Source organism: Pithys albifrons, chromosome 6 (assembly GCF_047495875.1).
Source record: "Pithys albifrons albifrons isolate INPA30051 chromosome 6, PitAlb_v1, whole genome shotgun sequence".
Lineage (NCBI taxonomy): Eukaryota > Metazoa > Chordata > Aves > Passeriformes > Thamnophilidae > Pithys > Pithys albifrons.
This window is the reverse complement of record NC_092463.1, coordinates 37,667,329-37,687,589: the sequence shown is the minus strand read 5'-3', so window position 1 is coordinate 37,687,589 and position 20,261 is coordinate 37,667,329. Positions and strand designations below refer to the sequence as shown.

Sequence of the window (20,261 nt, the reverse complement as noted above, 5' to 3'; positions counted from 1 at the left end):
CTGCTGGCAGTGTTCATGGTTTTACAGTAACCTGCTGCCAAACATAACTTGGAGAAGAACAGATACATGTCGCAGAGCAAGACTGACACTTTCAGCTCATAAATGCACTTCTGTTCTTTCAGCTGGAAGAACTTTCTTCACAGTGCCCAAAAAACGCTACTAGAAGCTGTATGAGTGTTGCAATACATCTTATGCAACAAATTCATTCAATACTTCATTAAACAATTAGGGAAAGAATAATGTTATGGTATATTTACAAAACACACTATGATGGGAAGAGAGTCTTATTATCTGAAATAAATTCAGTAAATTATTAGCATAGGCAAAAATTATCTCAAATATCCATGTAGAAGTAGGCAACACTTGAATAGAATGGGTAGCTGGTTCTTCTGCCCCAGATTTAATGCACTCACAGTTTCATGAGAAGCACAGTGTGTCCCAAAGATCCTTTGTGCAATTCCACGTGTATCAGTGACAGCCTGGATCAGTCCACAAATGGTCACTGCATATGACAACCAGTCATTCCAGCCCCCTCCTCTGGCATTAGGGCTCATATGAAATCACAGGTCTTACGCTGGTGGAGGACTCTGGTGTGGGTACCCCTGTTAGATGAATGTGAATATTCCATGAAATCTGGTCTTACAACAATACTAAAATTGCACCAAGGAAGGTGGAAAAAACACATGAGAATTAGTGGAGGCAAGGAATTACTAGGAGTTTCTCTTGCACAGAAATTTATTTTTAAAAAATCTTTAGGCATCTGAAAATAAGGGAGGGAGCTGCATGAGAATAGCTACGTGAATGTAACCCTGCTTATGAATTCAGCTTCAAATTTGTCTATGGTTAAAATATGACAGAAAGTCTCAAATTAAAAAGCCTCCCAGCTTGCAGTAATGAACAGCTAAAACTTTCCTCAGAAGGAAGATAATGGCATGTTAAACTCCAGTTTGTGCTGGAGTCTTATGCCACAGGGATCCTCCATGAGCCTGGACAAGCTGGTGCCTCTCCCAGCCCCAAGCCTGACAAGGCTCAAGGAGCATTTGGACAACGCTTTCAGGCACATGGTGGTATGCTGAGGTGTCCAGTGCAGAGCCAGGAGCTGGACTTTATGATCCCTGTGGGTCCCTTCCAACTCAGGATATTCTGTGAAACTTACATCTTCCAAAAGCAACAATGCCTTTTGAGTAGACGAAATTTAAGAAAAGGCAGAGCTGTTCACAACATTTGTTCAAATGTTAAAGCAAAACAGTGTTTTCAGTGACACTGTGACTATATGTGTCCCTAACAAGTTAGAGGCATTTTGGAAGTACACACATGTATGTCATAGAAGCAGTGAGTGATGTGTTCATTCATATGCCCTGGCCATTGAACATGAAGTGCATATCAGCAGTCAGGGAATTTCACAACAGATTCTCTCTATTGTGAGCTCTTGGACCTGAGCATCAGGGGCAAAAAAACCTATTAGCGGCCCTTATCGCCAGCTATTTAAGGTCAAGTCACCCACTGCTTAACCAGTGAAGCAATCAAAGACACCATTTCCAGGCTTAGCAGGCAGGCTGGCAGCTGAATTCGTGTGGAGGCTTAATTCTGTGTCTGCAAAGCATGATCCGTTCAAATGAGGTCTGAAGGATCATGTAGAAGAATGGTGTGAAGAAAGCATTACATTTTATAAGTGACTATTCTCTGGATTTGTTTGCACAGAGTTATCTATCATCAATAGGATTATCACACTATGATCACAATCAAGATGCATCCCATTCTGTGTGGGAATGACATTTAAGATTCTGACTGGAATATGGAGGATTTAGAAGGAAAACCGGTCTATGGTTGGTGGTAGGAGCATGGGATTAAGGTGTGATTGTCACAGTTCTCAAGACAAAAAAGTAGCCACTTTAGCTGCAGGAGCAGAGGTTAAGACAGTAGAGATTCCCTGAAGATTAAATAGGCCTCACTTAATACATCATGCTATTCCAAGAACTGCTTTTTAAGATGAAAGAATTTTCCAAAAGAAAGGGAGGTCAATCAGGTAGAGAAAAAATAGAACACCTTAAAATGCTGGGTTTTTTCTTAAGGTGTGAAGATTGGCTTCTTTTTGTGGGGTGGTTTGTTACATAAAAATGCTTTTTATGCCAGATCAAGTGGAAAAATGCAGTGGAGGATGTTCACCAAAAATATATTCAGGTCAAAACTTTTAAAAGTTAATAAAATTTTGATAATATTTGCTAGAAAGCCAGCCCAGTCATTGATAGTTCAGCTATTTATGTAACCCTTTGTCTCTGTTGATAACAACAGTAATTCCCCCCTGCAGTTTTTTGCCAGAGTGATCATATCTTAGGAGTGTAAGTGTAGGCATAATACTTGCTTTTTGCTAGCAAAATCATGTTTTACTGTACATAATCAATTAAATTACTAAAAATACCCATAGGATACTGTGTTTCTGGTGTTATTTTCACTTTTTTTTTTCTATAGGGAAAAAGGCTTATGTAATTATGCTGTACATATTTGTTTGTTTGTTCTGTTTATTCAACTTTTGAACACCAACCTGGCTATAACACAGTAATTTAAGAATAATAAATACCTATAATTGTCAAGAAAATACAGGCAACAAGAGAAAGACTTTGTGAGTGTTCTGGAAGGAACGACAGCACACCAGCTCACTCCTAGACATCAGAAGGCTTACACAGAAAATTGTTCGTGACAAAAATCCATAGGGTCACTGGTTATACTGTTCACTTCTTTTTAATTGCTCTAGTTGGTCCTTAAAATTTTATTTTCAAGTGTATGAAATTTAAGCAGTAAATTTCAGTGGGGCACTCCCTTGGCAGGACTCCAAGTGCATGACGTTGTACAGGAAGTTCTCTGTAGTCTCTATAAATACCTGGTCAAACAGACAGTAATCTCTCTCTCTCTCTCCCCTTCAGATTTCTACTGCATGCCTTGGACACATGCTCCTAATCAGCTTACAAGCTTCTCTTGACCTACACTTCCTTTCCTAATGCTGATCTGACTATGGCTGTCCTCAAAGTAAAATTCACCAAAACTAAGAGGGACAAGTTGGCTCAGATCTTATGGATACTCAACTGGGTTTCTGTAGTGAGTGGGATCATTCTCTTCAGTCTTGGCCTCTTTCTGAAAATAGAGATCAAGAAGCGCAACGAAGTGATGGCAAAAGGGGACATTAACTCTGTCCCCAACATGCTGATCTCTGTAGGGGTCATAGCATGTATCATCAACTTTCTGGGTGGCAAAATCTGCTATGACTGCTCAGATGCCAACAAGTTCTCTCGATGGAAACTGGTTATGCTGCCATACATTGTATGTACCTTCTGCTTTACCTTCTGCATCCTGGTGGGCGCTCTCATGTGCTACACCATGAGGAACGAGCTGGAAGAGTCTCTCTACCTGGGACTGAGGGATGCTATTAAGTTCTATAAAGACACAGACATACCTGGTCGCTGTTTCTTAAAGAAAACAGTGGATTTGTTACAAATTGGATTCCATTGCTGTGGAAACAATGGCTTTAGAGACTGGTTTGAAATTCAGTGGGTTTCTGCTCGTTACCTGAATATGGCTTCCAAGGAGGTTCAGGAGTAAGTATTTATTTAGTCATAATGAAAAATTCTAAGAGGAAAATTCATTCAAGAAGGCAAAGTCTTTTTACTGGGCCTTTGTATCTTAATAAAACCCCACTGTAGAATAACCACATTACTCACAAAATATGCTAACATGCACCATCAAAAGTTGCCTTTTGCTAATATTTTAGGGACGCTAAGCAAAGCAAAGATGAATCTTTCCTTTTCTAATGGGACAAATTAGCTACCTCAAAAATTTAATTCCAGTTATAGTGAGCTGATAATGGAAAGAAAAAAAATGAGTGTACTGTCAATACATTGCATAGTCAATCCTAAACACTGCAAGACCTTTCTCCTTCAAGGTATTAGATTTCGCAAGGCTACGTTCAAATCTCTATATTCATGTGTGAGAAACTGCCAAACATCAGGTACACTGCATAAAAAAGGAGGAAAACCCTTTTTTTTATGGTGGTGCTTCACATGATGTAGCAACTGTGAAATTATATGCTTAAAAAGAGTCTGGTAATATTTACAGACAGTAGAAAAAGTAACAATTAAAATTTCTAAAAGTAGACAATTTAGTGTGTAATAATTCTTCCAAAGCTGAAAAAGTCCTCACTGTCAAGAGTGTAGTAGCTTTGTATTCCTTGGAAAGATAAACACAAAGACCTTGACTGGCATTTGTTAAGTGCTTTGTTTTGTTGAACTCAAAAATCTCTGACAATAAAGGCAGAGAAAGGGAGGCCAAAGATCATATTTTCACAGAATTTGCAACTTGAAACTGCCATCATAGCAAAGTGTCTATATAGAGTTGCAAATATACTAGAGGGCAGGAGAGTACAGACTAGAGGGCATCAGCACACATAAGACGGTTGTCCATGGAAATAAGGCAAGATTTACAAGTGTTCTCAAGAGAGAAGTTTGAAAGTGCCATATAGAACAGATTGACCCAGAGATGTTTTAAATCCTGGTTGTACACTGAAAAGTGACATGACAACCAAGAACTTAAGGGAATTATCTTACTGTGAAGTCAAAAGTAAAATACACTGCCCTTCATTTCTGTGAGACATGCAGAAAGAGCAAAGTTTTACTCAGGATCTAACTAAACTGTTTTCTTCTGAAGACCTTTGGTCTGCAAATTATTTTGAGAACACATTGTCAGCTAATTTTTGCCTGATTTCAGCAGAAGGTCTGTGAAGGGAGTAATGTCAAAATTTCTTTTGCTGTGTATAAATCGGTTAATTTCATCTGAATTGCCAGAATCCAAATTGGTGCTGTATAACCAAATTGTACCATGAATCTGGTAGTGAAACATTTTAATGTGAAATCATTGGAAGCAAAGCCCAGCTGGTAATGCTCAGAAAGTATGGAGAAGGAATCAAATGTTTTTTTGGTTTTAACCTGTACTGTATATCAGTCAGTAGTTGGTAGATCAAGAGGCAAAGCAGCTGAGAAATGACATACTGTCAATTTACATGTAACCTTTGCAGAACAGAAGTTTTCACCTTTCTTCCTAGGCCCCTTCCCTTCCCTCCCCTCTCCTCTGTAACTCCACTGCCAACACTACAATGTGACAAGGCACAGAGACTGTCAATGGGAGTGGCAGGCAGATTAAGCAGGTTACAGCAGTACAATCCTGTCATTGCTTTGGTTGTGTGAAAATAATCTCTTTTTAGTCCTAAATTTTTGCTTGACAATACTGTAACAATTTTGAATTGCAACAACAAACACCAGTGAAAGTCTCACTTACTCAGCTCTGTTACTGAGGTCTTCTCTTCCAACAGTACCAAAATACAACATTCTTAATTTGCTACTGACAGAGGAAACACAATAGCAGGAGGACATAACCCAAGTCTGGAAAAGTATGCTGCTGGCAGTAGAAAGAAGATTCCTCCTTATAACATCTGGCAGGAAGAATAAAAAAAAAAAATTGAACTGATGCTTGGGATCAAAAGAAAAGCTTAAAACCCAGTTGTATTTTAACTTTTTTAGATGCTGTACTATATTTGGTCTTTAAATATTCATGAAGCCCTGAAATACAGAGGGCATTTTCCTGACCCAGGTCAAAGCTTCCCTTTCATAATTGTGTCAGTCTTCCTCTCCTCCTTCTAGTTTTCTTTTCTCCTCCCACATTCAAGTCTTTTGTTCTGTGCCTCTCTGGCTGCTTTCCTTATTTCCCTTCCAGCGTGTGGTTTGGTCTGTGCCCACGGCACAACTTGCACACTTCAGTCTAGTTTGGGTGCATTATTTGGGTTCTTCTGCATCAGTTTCATTCTGCTGCCATTACTGGAATATGACAGCAACAAAGTGAAGAGCTAGACTTGAAAATGGAGAGGAATTCAGGCCTATCCCTCTCCTGGGTGTGAAATGGCACATGAACTTCCTGATTTACTCAGAAAGATCTTTGAGAAAGATGTCTTTGAGAGAATGTGAAACAAAACAAAACACACACCATCACCCAAGTGAAAAAAAGGATGGGAAGAAACAAAGGGAAAAGGAGGGGAGAAAAAAAAGAAAAATAAAGGAAAAAAGAAAAATAAAGGAAAAAAGAAAAACAAAGGAAAAAAGAAAAATAAAGGAAAAAAGAAAAACAAAGGAAAAAAAGAAAACTAGAGGGAGAAAAAAGAGGTTTTATTTAGCAGTCTCACAGCAATAAATTAAATGTAATTATTCTGTCATCACAGCACTGCCACAAATACTAAGCTTCCTAGCAGCTTATGTTTCATTTGAAGTTTACATTTAGTCCCAAAATGCCAGAACAACACTGTACCACAGAGTTTCTGCCTCTTCCATTCACCTGATGAGCTTCTTATAATGACTTCCTTCCCTCTAATTTAGATCAGCTGTAGTGCAACAGAGAAATATTATTTGTAAACATTAATAAATTAATAAGTTTTGGAAGGTATTAAAAAGCAAAGGCACTGGCAAATGGTGAAAGATGGCTATCTAAGTGAAAGTGGACTTTCATATATTCTGACTCCCTTACAAAGGGTAAAGGGCCTGGCCTTTACTAAACAAAGCAATGGTTCTCACCTGTAGCGCTGTCTCTGGAAATCAGCCTTTTGCAGCGAGCATGAAAATGGATATATGTTTAGAGGCTGCTACCCCAAGATATGAGAGTATCTCTCAGCATCTTGGATCCTCTCCAGTTTCTGGAAAACCTGTTTCTTTGAAGACAGAAAGTTTCTTCTGGAAACAGAAGTCCAGACAAAGATGCACTAGTTAAAGAGAAGGTAATAAAAGGAAAACAGGTATCAAGGATTCATTTAACTGTTCCAGAAAATCGTAGTTAATCTGAGGCTGTGTTCTCCTTCCATCCTATGATTTTTAATTCCTACTTTTTTTGTCGTTCGCCACTTGTTTTTCTCCTGATTTTATACAGGTAGGAAAGGAATAATTTTTTCCTGCTGATCTTATGGGGGAGGGAAAGGAATAATTTTTAGCAATAAATAATTTTTTTAAAGTTACAGAAAGTAACTTTTTTAAGAGTTACAAGAAGCAGAAACTCCCTTGTGAATTAGTCTCAAAATATGTGCTGAAGCAGCCATTGCAATGGGTGCAGCAATGAAAGTGTAGCAGACAATTTGCAGTGGTTCTCATGGCATGTAAAGTTGTGTATTAGGTTCTCTCCTAAAGAATTATTGCATGGAAAATCAATCCATAAGGAGTGAGACACAGGTTTTGAAAGTACAAAACTTCCATTAGAGTTCTACCAAGATAAAAATTCTGAGACTGCCTACAGTATTTTCAGCACAGACACCTAAAAAGGCAGCATCTCTGTGAACACTGAACTCACATCTTGTGGCACAGTACCAAGAACCATGTGAGGTACTGTGTTCATACCAGTTTTTAATACAGAAAATTAAAAATTTAATTTCCTGGTAGTTCGCAACTTTTCCAGCTGAAAATATATCCCCATTTTCCTTTTGTTACACTGGAAAGGCCTACACCAGAGCAGACTTGCATTATTCCCTTGCTAAAGCCACAGGCACTGCCTGCTGCTGACACCACACTTGTAACACCAACTTTCTGTCCTGCTGCAGCCGTCTGAAGAGCAACGTTGACGGGAAGTTCCTGGTGGATGGAGTACCCTTCAGCTGCTGCAACCCCAGCTCCCCACGGCCCTGCATCCAGTACCAGCTGACTAACAACAGCGCTCACTACAACTACGACTTCCTGACAGAGGAGCTCAACATCTGGGTGCGAGGCTGCCGAGAGGCCCTGCTGGATTACTACACAGCTATTATGAGATCCATCGGCATTGCAGCATTGCTTATCTGGTTGTTTGAGGTAAGACTCACACAAATGGTCTGCCTCAGATCAGTCAGTCTTCCCTCTCTCTAGGATGGGAAACAAATATGGTGAAGTGCCTCAGCATTCAAAGTGCACAAGCACTTTCAGGAATGTTGCAGGACTTCCTTTAGTGCAGACAACTGTCCCCAAGTCCACAGAGCAGAAGCAAATTTCATTGAAGATGAACTGTTAGAAATTATGTATATAATTGTGTATATTTACAGAGCTTTTTCAATAGAATACAGCATATTTCCTTCACTGAAGCATTTACTGAATCAGATCTAGGATGATATATACAGTGACACAACTGCAAGGAAATTGGGTGACAAGGTCTGAGGGTTGTTTTAAGCCAGTTTTAATGAAGAATATACACAATATGAGCAGGTTTTGGCTCAATAGATTACTTCTGTTGATAGTTGAAATTGAGCATAAGTATCAATACCTCAAAGCCTCCTTTTTATATTACATAGTTTCATGACATACAGTACTTGCAAACATGACACATCCTTTCAGATGCAGATTAGGCTGCTGATTATGCAATCAAAAGAAGCACATCAGAGGCAAGCATACACCCCTGCAAAGCTGCAGTCTTCCTGCTGACCTCTGCAAATAGAGTTGTCAGGATTTTGTCATCTACAAATTAAGGACCTTGCAATGGCACAGGCTACAGTACAGTTTTCTTGTTTTAGTAAGTTTTAGTTTTCTGATTATTGCTCTGTTACAGAAATACTAGCACTGTAATTGAAATAGTTCACAACAATCCTCAGGCAGTGCTAGGTGGTGGTGCCAGGAATAAGAGGCCTTTGGCAGCATGTGAAAAAGCTGTCAGTTGGCTCTCTGTGCTCCCTTAAATATTGATGTTCATCTCGATTGCAACAGAACTATGAAAGTGGGGCTTTCCCCAAAACTTATACTTGAGCCATCCTTTTTAATTTACGTGCCTTGGCATGTAAGAACATATGGCTTACATATGAATGATTAAACCTCCTTGGAGGAAATACTAGTTTAATCAAGATCAATGGGAAAAAATCAATGGAAATTAACATACTACCATTTTTTCTTTGCCAGTGACCAATGGCCCCATTAATTGATCATCCATTCTACATCAATTAGTTGCAGTCTCTGAAGCTGCCAGGTTCCTGAGTAATTATAGGTATTTAAGTGCTAATAACATGCAAGGGGATTGTTACCTGAAGAATGAAGAACCAATTAATCTCTCCCTCATATATTTCTTTCTAAAAAACCATAAATAATTGGGAGTGATTGGATATATTGCTCAGATAGATTTTGTCTGCTTTGCTCATTAATTATGAGGCCTGTAAATACACGAATCAGAAAGCTGACTTAGTGGCAGGACTGAGGCTGTAATTTCAACTCACTGTTTAAGCACTGACTGTTTCTTGCAGCTTTCTGTACTTATTGGTGTCCGGTACCTACAAACAGCCATGAAGAATGTCCTTCTGCTTGGAGATCTGGAGGGGGAATCAGATGGTTGGTTACTGGAAAACAGTTTTGTGGAAACTGCCAAATACAACATCAGTATCATTAAGAACCTCGGCAAAGCCAACCAGATCTCCACTGTGTCAGGCATGAACGACCCCAAGATTGATGTTCAAAACACAGACTGTGGCAAAAACAATGTGACAACAAAATCCATCCCTGCAGCTAGGTAGGCAAATCTTTGAAGGAATGACATCACAAACGTAGCTTCGCTGTGTTGCAGTCCTACAGTTACCGGATTTTTCACTGGTGGCGGAAAAAAATAGTAAGATAATTATACAAACCACAGACTGGGAACAGCTCCAAAAATGCTGACACTTGTTTGGATGGATGCATTTTTTCTTGTGAAATCCCTGATTTTCAACACTGCACAAAACTTTTGGAATTTCCCCTACTTTCTCTCCTTTGCTTACAGACTTCTATCACAGTTTGAATATGCCAGAGCAAATATTTCAGATGGGTCTACAACTACTAACATACAGATAGTCTAATACTTATCAGTTTCTCGTTACTGTCATTACACCTACAGACAGCCTGGCAGCAGGGAAATTCCTCCCAAAATTTATTACAAAAAGATTCTTTACAGCAAAGACAAAAACTTAAGTGAAAACTGTTAGTCCAAGTTGGGAGAGGGGAAATTTTAGCCAAAATGCACATATATAGCAGCTCTTCTAACAGAACCTACTAACTAGGTGAAATTGAAGGCAATAAAAGTTACCATAGTGTATTTCACTTATTTTTCAAACAAAGTCTGAAGTATCTTTTCATTTCCCCTCCTCCATAGTTTAGAGAAAGCCACACCTCACCCAAAGTCAAAGGGCACTGTTGAAAGGAGTTCTCTGATTAAGAAAACTGAAAGCCCTTGTAAGGATATTTGAAGTTCCAAGTAGCATGTATAGCACAATATAAAAAGAAGTAGATACATCCCCTGAAACAAACACTGATGATCCTAGATGTTTAAAGCTTCTCATTTCAAAACTACTTAACACATTGATCGAGGGGCAGGAAGGTAAGTAACTATTTGAAATCAAGGAAAGCAAAGTCAGACTGACAGGTCTCCCATTACACTCTAGTACAGTGTTCAGGAACTTTGTCAATTCATCGAGTGAAAGTCTTCAATGCCCAAGACATTTGCAGTTATAGACGCCCTACAACTGTAATTCATCATTAGGAGTAAGCAAGAAAAACATAAATCATACAAAATAGAGGTTAAAAGACCAAATAAAGCATTTTACTTGTTACTGCTGTGAGTGCATTCTTTGTGGATAATCTAGTAAAAGAAGTTGTGTTTTAGGATAGTCAAAGCAGAACATCCCTGCTTTTGAAATTGTGCAGAAGTAACAGCAGAAATTCCTTTACCTGTCTAACAACTGTTGTATTCTGTAACACTAGAAAAAGCAAGAATTACACTGTAAGGATATATTGTAAATAAATTGTGCAATGCAATAATCTGGAGTGTAATTCAAGCAGGTTATGTGCATGATGGTAATTTCAAATACAATTGTTTCACTGCTTAACATTTTAGGCCTATACTTAAGTATGTTAAAACTCCTTCAGATAACTCAGTTTGTAAGCTGAGACTTCCCTCTACAGCTGCTGTTAACTCCTGCACTGCATTTACCTCTGTGTCTGTACTTCTGGTCTTCATTGCAATCACTTTGCCCATTATGGAATTAAAACTTAACTGGTGCCTAATTCCTTCAGCCATTGCTGAGAGCCAAAATACTGACCAGCAGCTCTATAATTAGCTGATACAGACTGGAAAAGAACAAATACAGAAAAGTTGTAGTGCCTTCAGAGATCAAGGAAAAAGACAGTCAGGTACTGCAAATTAATCAGACTTCCCAACAGTATAGGGGTTTTTTTTAATGCAGTATATTTTTTTCAGGTTAAGTATGAAAAGTACCACATGTGTCAGTCAATACCAGTCGCTTCCTCAACACAATTTTAGTCTATCTACATCTGGGAAAAACAGTCCTAGATCTCAAAAACCAAAAGCTGTAAAATAACCAGAAAAAAACTCCAAGAAAAACAGAAATTACTCCTGTATGATTTTTTTATTAAGGAAAAAATTGAATCAAGAGGACTAAGAATATGCAAATTCTAAAAAATAAAATGCTTTCAACAATTAAAAAAGAGAGGAATGGTTCAGCATGATGAAAACAGTTGTGAACCAGGACATTAGATAATAAATAAAGAAAATCTTACTTTGTATTTTAGGAAACATCTCCATATTTCCTCATGGCAAAACACATTTAACTGTAGAAGCAGATAAAACCTGACATTTTCCACAACTTAAAAATCCTTCTCTGTCAACTCTTGAGTTTGCAGAACCACAAGAACTCTGAGCTTACTCCTTTGATAACCTTCTAGTTGATGGACTTGTCAAGGTCTGCTCTGAAAAAACAGATTTGGAAGGGTGAACTGATCATCCAGCTTGAGCATCTCTGTAAAGACACAGAAATGTCATGCAGTAGTTGCTGTAACACATTAACATGAAGAGCAGAGATGAAAGTGTCCAGATACATCCCTTACCCCCACACAAGCTCATTTACTTGCATACGAGGGGAAAACATTTTAGTATAAAAGACTAGTTAGCGTTTAGCAAGTCAAGCTTTATCATTCAGCCAACTGCCAGAAACTGCAGCAGTGGAATGTGGTTGCTTTTGAAATTAACTGAGTTTCAGCATACACTTCACAGGGAACACTCCTTGTCTGGCCTGTTACCAGTACTTACTTGGTCATTAGATTCTTAATTAATATCCTGTCTAGGCCTTCAGAGTCTCCGTTGATTAGAGATATTACAAAAAGATGACAGCTCATTTCACAGTAATCAGGATAAAATTTGCTTTAGTTAATGAATGCTTTCTTCTTTGCTTTGTATATACTGGTTTCCCCAGAATGTGCCAGTGAACCCTACGTATCCAGTTTCCTTTACAGCACCTGCCACAATAGTTGGGATTTCCTGCAGTACTTAACATCACAACCACTGGATCAAGGCAACAAACTCAGGTAGCAGCACAGACTCCAGCTTTAATTCTCCGTAATTTATAAAGACAAAGACGGCATTAGTGAGCCAAGCCTTTAAGCCGGGGCATCTGCTCAGATACAGAAATAAATACAACTTTGGGGGACAATTCTTATCCTATTTGTTATTAATGCTTAATCCAGCCAGAATTAATACAATACAGCAACTTACAAAGTAAGGAACTATCTTCTTTCTCAAGTTCTTAATTAAAAAAAGAAAAAAGCACTATAATGCTCAGTTTCTGGTGAAGGCTCTATGACAACTTCTGCAGAAATTGTAATTACAATACGCTAGAGCTTTCTGATTACTACTGAAAACACTTGTGCTACATTGACCATAAAGCAAGAAATATAAAAATATGGCACGTCTAGGGTTTTGTTAAATGAACACTGCACACAGCTCATGCGGGAAAGCTGGCACACTGCCGTGAGCCCTCTCTGAGCACCAGCCTGCACCTCCACTTGGACCCCAAGAGGCAAACATTACATACACTTCAGGCACAATTAAGGAGGAGATAAAAGGCTCTGCAGTCAACTTAAAAAAAATAATCACAGCTCTTCACAAATGTAACAAGGACTCAAATCAATCATAAAATCCACAGCTCCCACTTTGTGCTTCACAACATCTTGCTGCAGCTCATTCACTCAACCATGAAGCCTAGAAACTTTCTAAAATTAAATCTGATGGACTGAAGCTGTTTGACACTGATCTCGTGAACAGCAGTCACACAGAAATAAAAAGAAAACTCAAGTCTCATCTTAATGTTTCATGTTTAACTTTATACCTCATCTCCTTTTACTCACTATTAATGAAATAATGTATATAATCCCTTGGAACTTCAGCTTGCTCTCCTTCAATGCACATTTTCTTTACACAGCTTCGCTTTCAACCACACTGAATGTAAGTTTAGAAAAATGTAGCTATGATTAGAAATAACTAGGTTTGAGAGACTTCTATAGGAGTGGATTTTCATTATTAGACACTTGTTTTCTGTATCAACCCTCAAATTTAGCCTACCTGCAAAAACACTTATAATAAAAAAGATGGTGTCATAGAAATGAAACTATTTCCATTTTTAAGAAAGTATCTTTGAAGATCTCATCAAGCAATAGGTTAGAAGAATCTAAGTAACAAACTTAGAGGTTATATCATGGAACTGACTAGTTTACAAAGGAGATTATTCAGGATATTGTCTAGATTTCAAACATAAAGCAAAGCACATTATGGCCAAAATATTCCTCTGTTATTTTCTGTACATTGAGATTCTTACCATGCAGGAAATAGTGCTGTGGCTTTTTTCCTTTTCCCCCTAATTAATAGGACTCTGCTTCTAATATTCTGTAGAACATTTTTACCAGTAGACTTTATCTACCTCTACTTTTTACCTTTTCAGGAACTGGTTCTTAAAATACATTTGCTTTAGTAAGCATAAAGAACAGCACCACTAAACCCCAAATTCTGTTAAGCTTAACAGTGCCCAAAACTAAACCAGCAGAGGACGTGATGACAGTCAGCAGCCTGCAACACAAAAGGGGACAAGAAGTACTGGACATTTCTAGGTGAAAAATTGGACTCTTTGCTTAACTCCATAATAAATATGTATCACACAGCACATTAGACCAACACCACAAGGTTTCCCTTTCTAGAGGTTAAATATCTGCCAGTTCTTATTTGACAAGATATAAAACCAAAATCACTGAACTAATTCAGTTTTTGGACATCTAAATATTAAATTCTGTATCTAAGACTTGTTCTACAAATTGAGGTAGACACTGCAGGAATCTGCACCTGCAAAATACCGGGACAAGCTTCAAGTGGAATACCTCTTTATGTAAGACAAAGCATGCCACCATCCCTAATGGTACAACAATGACAGACTACAGGGACAACTGGTATAGTTTACCAACCACTTACTAACTCCTCTCCTTTTTCAGACTGACAGACACCACTATACTGCTCTTGTGAAAAGAACTGTGAGGTGTCAAAGCACCTTCAAATAAAAATTGAATAATCTATGAGAAGTTACTTTATTTCCCTTTTTTTTAAATATACATATACAAGATATTTTATTTCAAAAGCACAAGAACATTATACAAGTTTCAAATTTACATTTTTGCAATTAAAGATACCGGTATGTGCATTATCAAATAACTTCTGTCAGCTTGGATGGAACAGAGATCAGTGGCATAAGCATATTGCAATCACTAAATACAGATTATACTCACAGTGAACAAAACTGCATAGTAATTTATGAAATGAAAGACGACCATGCTAGTCCGTGAATGATATGGGAGCCCATTTGCCAAATTAGTATGTGCAAATGTACAGAAAGATGCAATTTCCTTTCCCACTTCTTCAGCTACAAAGAGATTTCTAGAGCTTTAAGTGAGCTCACTTGCTCATACCAGCTCCTGTCTTTATATATTACAGTTCAGACAGAAAAAGTGATCAAACTCCATATTTGATTATGGAATTTTTGTATCAGTGAAGTGTGAGATAACAGAAAGTTTTGAGAAATGAATAGGTAACTATCAGAGGGAAACAGTAAGAGAATACAGGCTTGGTATCAATGAGGCATATATTTGCTAGTCTTAATTCAATATTTTTGTTGGTACGAAGTGTTTTGATGACATAAAAATCACCAGTGCATGCAAGTTTCCATGACAACAGTTCTAAATTCAGTATGTGAAGACTAACAGAATTAATGTTTGTCTTCAAAGAGTTTAACATTCAGGTTTAAAACCTGATAGAATCAAAGTAAGGAGAATGGTCTTAACTTCAAGAAACAGAATATCTGGAAAATATACCACAACCAATGACTTATATTGCCAGGGAAGGATTACAGACAAAGTTTTTAAAAAGTATTTAAAACCAGAATATTTGAGTTCACTGGTATTCCACTTTTAGATTAGTTATGGTGCTATTCAGTGCACTCATACAAACATACATACTCCAAAAACTTTAAAACAGGAGAATGATATTTAAGTCCAAATCATTATTTGTGATTCTATGATCTCTCATACAATCGTGGTGAAAGAAAACGAAACAAAAAACCAAAAAAGACATCATACAAAAACACATTCTTGATACATTAATTTCAAAATCTCCCCTTAAAAGCCTTATTAAAATGGCACAAAAGAATCCAAATAGCAAAGGCGCAGGCAAATTTAGGGTAATGAAAGCTTCAAACTTTTATATGGAAATGATGTTTCCTGGGAAGGCATTTTCACCCGTCACGTTATAAATTCTCTCATGTGCATTATGGTTGAAATTCAAAAACAGAACAACAACTTAGAACAGAAGCAAAATCAGGTATCATTGAAGGAGAGTTCAATCCCAATGTGCTATTAACTGAAGGGCAAAGAAACAGGCCTAGCCACCCCTTTTTTCCTTTTCTCCACTACCTGGCACTAACCATGCCCCTCCAAAACACACCATTTCATTTATGCAGGCTCCAAAACAAGCTCCAAACAATAGGAGCAGAGGATGAAGAGTGGAAAATCCCTGCTGCCTTGGGGACTTGATTTTAGTCCACTGATAGCTTTGAAGGTTGTTTCCCTCACTGAAGTCTCTGGCTCTTGTATAACTTGCAGGGTTACACTACAACTACCCAGCAGCAGCACTTTTATATTTGATTCTTGGGGAAAATCTCAGAAGACAAAATTTAAAAGAAGTAAAACCATAACTTAGCCAAATAGTGTAGCCCTAGACCTCTCAGGATACACAACACTAATAGAGGACAAATTCTTTAGATAAAGTGCAGTTCTGGCAATGCAAAAAGCACAGACTTAATTTTTTGATGCAACAAGCAAGATGGTAATTCCCACCATGCACTCTCTATCCCACACTTCTGATTTGAAGAATTCATTAATGAAAACACTTCATTAATTCCCAGCATATAGCTGAATGCAGATGTGTTCTGTAACATTTATTCTTTATTGTACCTGTTGCTACACATGAATAAAGGCCTGGCACCACTTCCACTCCAATATTATCCTGACCTATTTAAAGCTTCACTAAAGGTTGGGAAAAGAACCCAGGAAGAAAGTAAAGGAGACTTTTCCTTGGCAACAGCATTTAGGTATGTTTTCAAGACAAGGAAATGACAGAAGTATGCTGTGTGCTCTGAAGCACAGCATTTGGGAAGCTGTCCTCATGAAAACATGTGAAACAATTACAACTTCTGAAAAAAGTGGAAATATTTCTGGACCTGTAGTAATTACAGAATGTGGTTTTCTTTTTAGAAAGGAGAAAAAAAACCGAGGAAAATATATGACATGAGATTCTTTTTTACTGTATCAATTGTGTCTGAACTACAGAATTCACTTGAGTAGGTTTTTTTTTACTGCCACCCTCCTTTCCTTTTCCAAAAGCACTGCCAAAGGTTTTTCCACTAAAAAACAAAGAGACTCAGAGCAGTTGCCAGTTGAATCCAAAGATGATCTGATTGGTTTCCTGGCTCCTGGCAATCTCCTCTATGATGCAGTGTTGCTGCCACAGCAGGTGGAGCTTCCGGTAACGCTCGCGACACAAGTGCAGCGGATTCCCTCTTCTTCATAGAAGAAAACAAGAGAATAACCAGTTACCATATCAGAATAGCAACTGCAAACTGCTCCATTAATAATCAAATGTTAACACTACACTATATTAAATATTTGCAGGAACACCAATTCCAACAAGTCTATTGGAAATGTAAAAATAATGCTGCATGTGACAAGCAACAATTGTCATTTCCAAGAGGACATTTCAGGAATGGCAGTTGTTGCACGTTCCTATTGAAAAGCATTCAAAGTATTCTTGAGAAAAGTAAAAAAGCTTAAGAGGACTAAAAAGGGTTTTTTACCCATTATAAACTATCCATTTACATCAGGAATTTGAAGGTAACCAACTACACCAGGCCAAGACACATATTACAGTGCTGCGCATGATGGCAAGAAGACTATTGTCCAATGGGTATAAGAAAGAAAGAGATACAAAAATGGAAATACAGAAAGTCAAATATTTACTTACTTTAGACCTGGATCTGTTTCTCCATATTCATCCAAGTAGGGTGCAGGGTATAAGCAGCCCCTGGTTTTACCTTCAATAAGGACAACTTTGCATTCCCTGATTCTTAAGGAAAAAAATAGCAACATTTAAAATACAACTCCAAGCAGATTCTTCACTTTTTAGTAAGCTATAATTCATGTCAAGGCAATGGTTCTTTGTCTCAGACAAAAAGAATCAAGTGCTTTGACAACATTGTGATTTTTGACGTTCAAATACTTCCTTTACTCTTTAACACATTAAATTCTGCTTACTTGAGAAACATACAGACTCCAGCTCCACACTGAAGAGCGTGAGAAGTACAGGCTCCCAACTCCTCCCCATTCACCAGTTCCTGGCAGCAAGTATTTTGAGAACATAACATAGCCCCACAGAATAAACACAATACTGGATGTTTTTGTTCATCATCAGAAGATCGTGGACATCTAAAAGAAGAGTAACCAGAATGTTACAGCAGGAATGAAAGCATTTGAAAATGTTAATTAGGGATAATGTTCCTTAAAAAACAACAACAAAAAGACACAGCCAACTGACAAAAAAATGCAACCCACAATCAAACAAAAAACAAAGACATACTAAGTCATAATCATTTCACAAATCTGCCTCCTTGGGCTGTGTTTTTACATTGCTTAAAATATTTTATTTGCAAGATACCTGCTTTGAGCAGGAGGTTGAATTAGATGATCAGCCGAAGTCCCTTCTGACCTGAATTTTCCTATGATTCACTCTTCTTGGCATAAAGCAGTGCCAATCAACTGGGCTTGTTGCGTCCAGTGCAGAAAAATAATTTTCAGGCTTACGGCCAAACCAAATTGCATTGGAGAAAGATGACCAGGATTATGCTTTAATAATTTTATATGCCACCTTATCAAACACAAGTGATTAATTTACTAAGCTGTTGTGTTTCACATTTAAAATGAACAGGTGCTACTGTTGGCCAGTAGATCCATAACAGTGCCTTCACTTCTACAAAATAATTCCTGTATTAACACCAGCTACAGTAACTGCAAGAATATAAACATCACTAACAGTGACAAACACTTAGGAAGACAGCCAAATATGTCACATCATACCTAAACTGAGAGGCTTGGTTCAGAAGGCAGCTATAGTCTTCAGGAAGCTCTATTAAATGATTTCTTTTCCTAGGATACCTGGGTAAGTGAAGAAGAACTATATTAAGAGAATAGTAAAGATCAAAGCAAGTAACAGAATGGATAACTATGAATTCCTGCTAAGCTTGCAGTCATTTCTGCAAACTTCTGCAGTTCTAGAGCAATTCTCAGGTCTAGAATCCCAAGTGACAGACTCCATATGGGAGTATTAACATTTCTATATTCCAGCAAAGGTATAGAAATTAAATTTCATACGTAGACATTCGTACATGAAGACATTTCATACCTCAGTTAGCTTTTGTTTTTTTCTAGAGCAGGCTAGATTACTTGTCTAACAATGTTGTACATTCTCACTGCATAAGGAATAATGCATGGCCATTTAAAGGCAAATGTACTTTTAGCAACAGAGCAGGAGGATCAAAACACAAGCTCTTTAACTTGGCCACAACAAGCACTTAATTCTTTCAACTGTTTTAGGTCAAACCCAGGAGAAAACAACAATAAGCTTACCTTATTGCAATGCTTTTCCCCTTCAAACAACTTAACACCACCGGGTCAGCACACCACCTATTTCAAACAAACATTTGTAGATGACAGCAGTTGATAAAAATATACATTCAGGATCACTAACTAAACTACTAAATGATAAAGAAACACAGAACACCAATAAAGCATTGATAGTTCTAGCTAAAAATTCACAGGAGAAACAGGTTTTTTATGCTTTTGCTTCAGAAGATTTTAAGCTTGTATATGATATATACACATATTTTTTCACATGTACAACCTGCATGAAAAAACACTTAAAATTATCATCATGCACAGGAAAACACAGGGTTAACAGAGTGAAAAAGTGCAAGCAGCCTAGCGATATACTCAAGTTCCCAAAGAGGGCTACAATACACAGCTCCTTTTGGAAAATATGTCCTGGAAGACACAGCATAACAAATATCACACTCTCTAATAGGAAAACATTTGCTGTTTTTATTTAATAATCACCACCTAATTGTTATTTGACAATGGTTTATTGTATGTTGTATGCTTGCTTAGAATGGCAAATGCGCCTACCGAAACTATGGTAGATGTTGGCCAGTCACTGACCAGAGAAATTGGTATGTTTAAGATATCTTTTAAGTGATTTCTGTGAAAAGGAGGAGAAGGAGCTGTAGCAGATGGTCATTCTCGTATGCTTCATTTAACACATTTCTCAACAATCATCAAATTTAGTCTTCTGAAATAACGTCTGTGAGAAAACATATGGGAACTTGCATGATGATTTGGCAACTGTTACTAGTACATTAAATATGTAGCCTCCTACTTGAAATCCCTGTTTCTGCATGGGAGCACTGTAACCATTTGCTAACCCTGCCTCTAGTGATCATTTTTCAATGTTCACAAGCACTTATGTGTTCTCTTAGAAGACCATCATGTCTTCGAGCAAACACGTAGGAATAAGTAAGACACACTTATGTAATAATTTACTTGTGCAAGTTAATTTACATAACAGAAGGAATTGATGACAGTATGTAGGTAATAGTTTACGTCAGCCATATGGGCTCTAAGTTGTTATCAGCACTTCGAAATGTCCCTGAATTACAGAAATCTAAACAACACAGAACAGATGTTAAAAAAACCAAACAACAATGCAGTAAAATCTGGTGAGAGCCAGAGAATTCTGTCAAGAACCAAGATTTATCACTAAGCGACTCAAAT

General features: G+C 37.7%; 2 protein-coding genes across 5 annotated transcripts in view; one reads left to right on the top strand and one right to left on the bottom strand.

The window, feature by feature from the left end:
• The first annotated feature begins 3,009 nt into the window (after positions 1–3,009).
• Positions 3,010–9,696, top strand: LOC139673164 (photoreceptor outer segment membrane glycoprotein 2). Its single transcript, XM_071558317.1, has 3 exons — positions 3,010–3,590; positions 7,616–7,862; positions 9,272–9,696. The coding sequence occupies exons 1-3, from the start codon at positions 3,010–3,012 to the stop codon at positions 9,536–9,538; spliced, it is 1,095 nt and encodes a 364-aa protein (XP_071414418.1). The 3' UTR covers positions 9,539–9,696.
• Positions 8,199–20,261, bottom strand: part of UBR1 (ubiquitin protein ligase E3 component n-recognin 1) — a 71,272-nt gene continuing 59,209 nt past the window's right edge. For all 4 annotated transcript variants that reach the window (XM_071558313.1, XM_071558315.1, XM_071558314.1 and 1 more), the window contains exons 43-47: positions 19,062–19,118; positions 18,513–18,590; positions 17,694–17,864; positions 17,404–17,505; positions 8,199–16,945 (exon numbers count right to left, since the gene is read on the bottom strand). In XM_071558313.1, the coding sequence (XP_071414414.1) occupies positions 16,804–16,945; positions 17,404–17,505; positions 17,694–17,864; positions 18,513–18,590; positions 19,062–19,118 (550 nt within the window). In that variant the 3' untranslated portion in view covers positions 8,199–16,803. The remainder of the gene's footprint in view (positions 16,946–17,403; positions 17,506–17,693; positions 17,865–18,512; positions 18,591–19,061; positions 19,119–20,261) is intronic.

Bases quoted from the DNA above. Each gene is read 5' to 3' on its own strand.
- LOC139673164 (XM_071558317.1), top strand. From the start codon at position 3,010: ATGGCTGTCCTCAAAGTAAAATTCACCAAAACTAAGAGGGACAAGTTG. The intron at 3,591-7,615 runs GTAAGTATTTAT...GTCCTGCTGCAG, and splicing joins GCTTCCAAGGAGGTTCAGGA to CCGTCTGAAGAGCAACGTTG. The intron at 7,863-9,271 runs GTAAGACTCACA...TGTTTCTTGCAG, and splicing joins TGCTTATCTGGTTGTTTGAG to CTTTCTGTACTTATTGGTGT.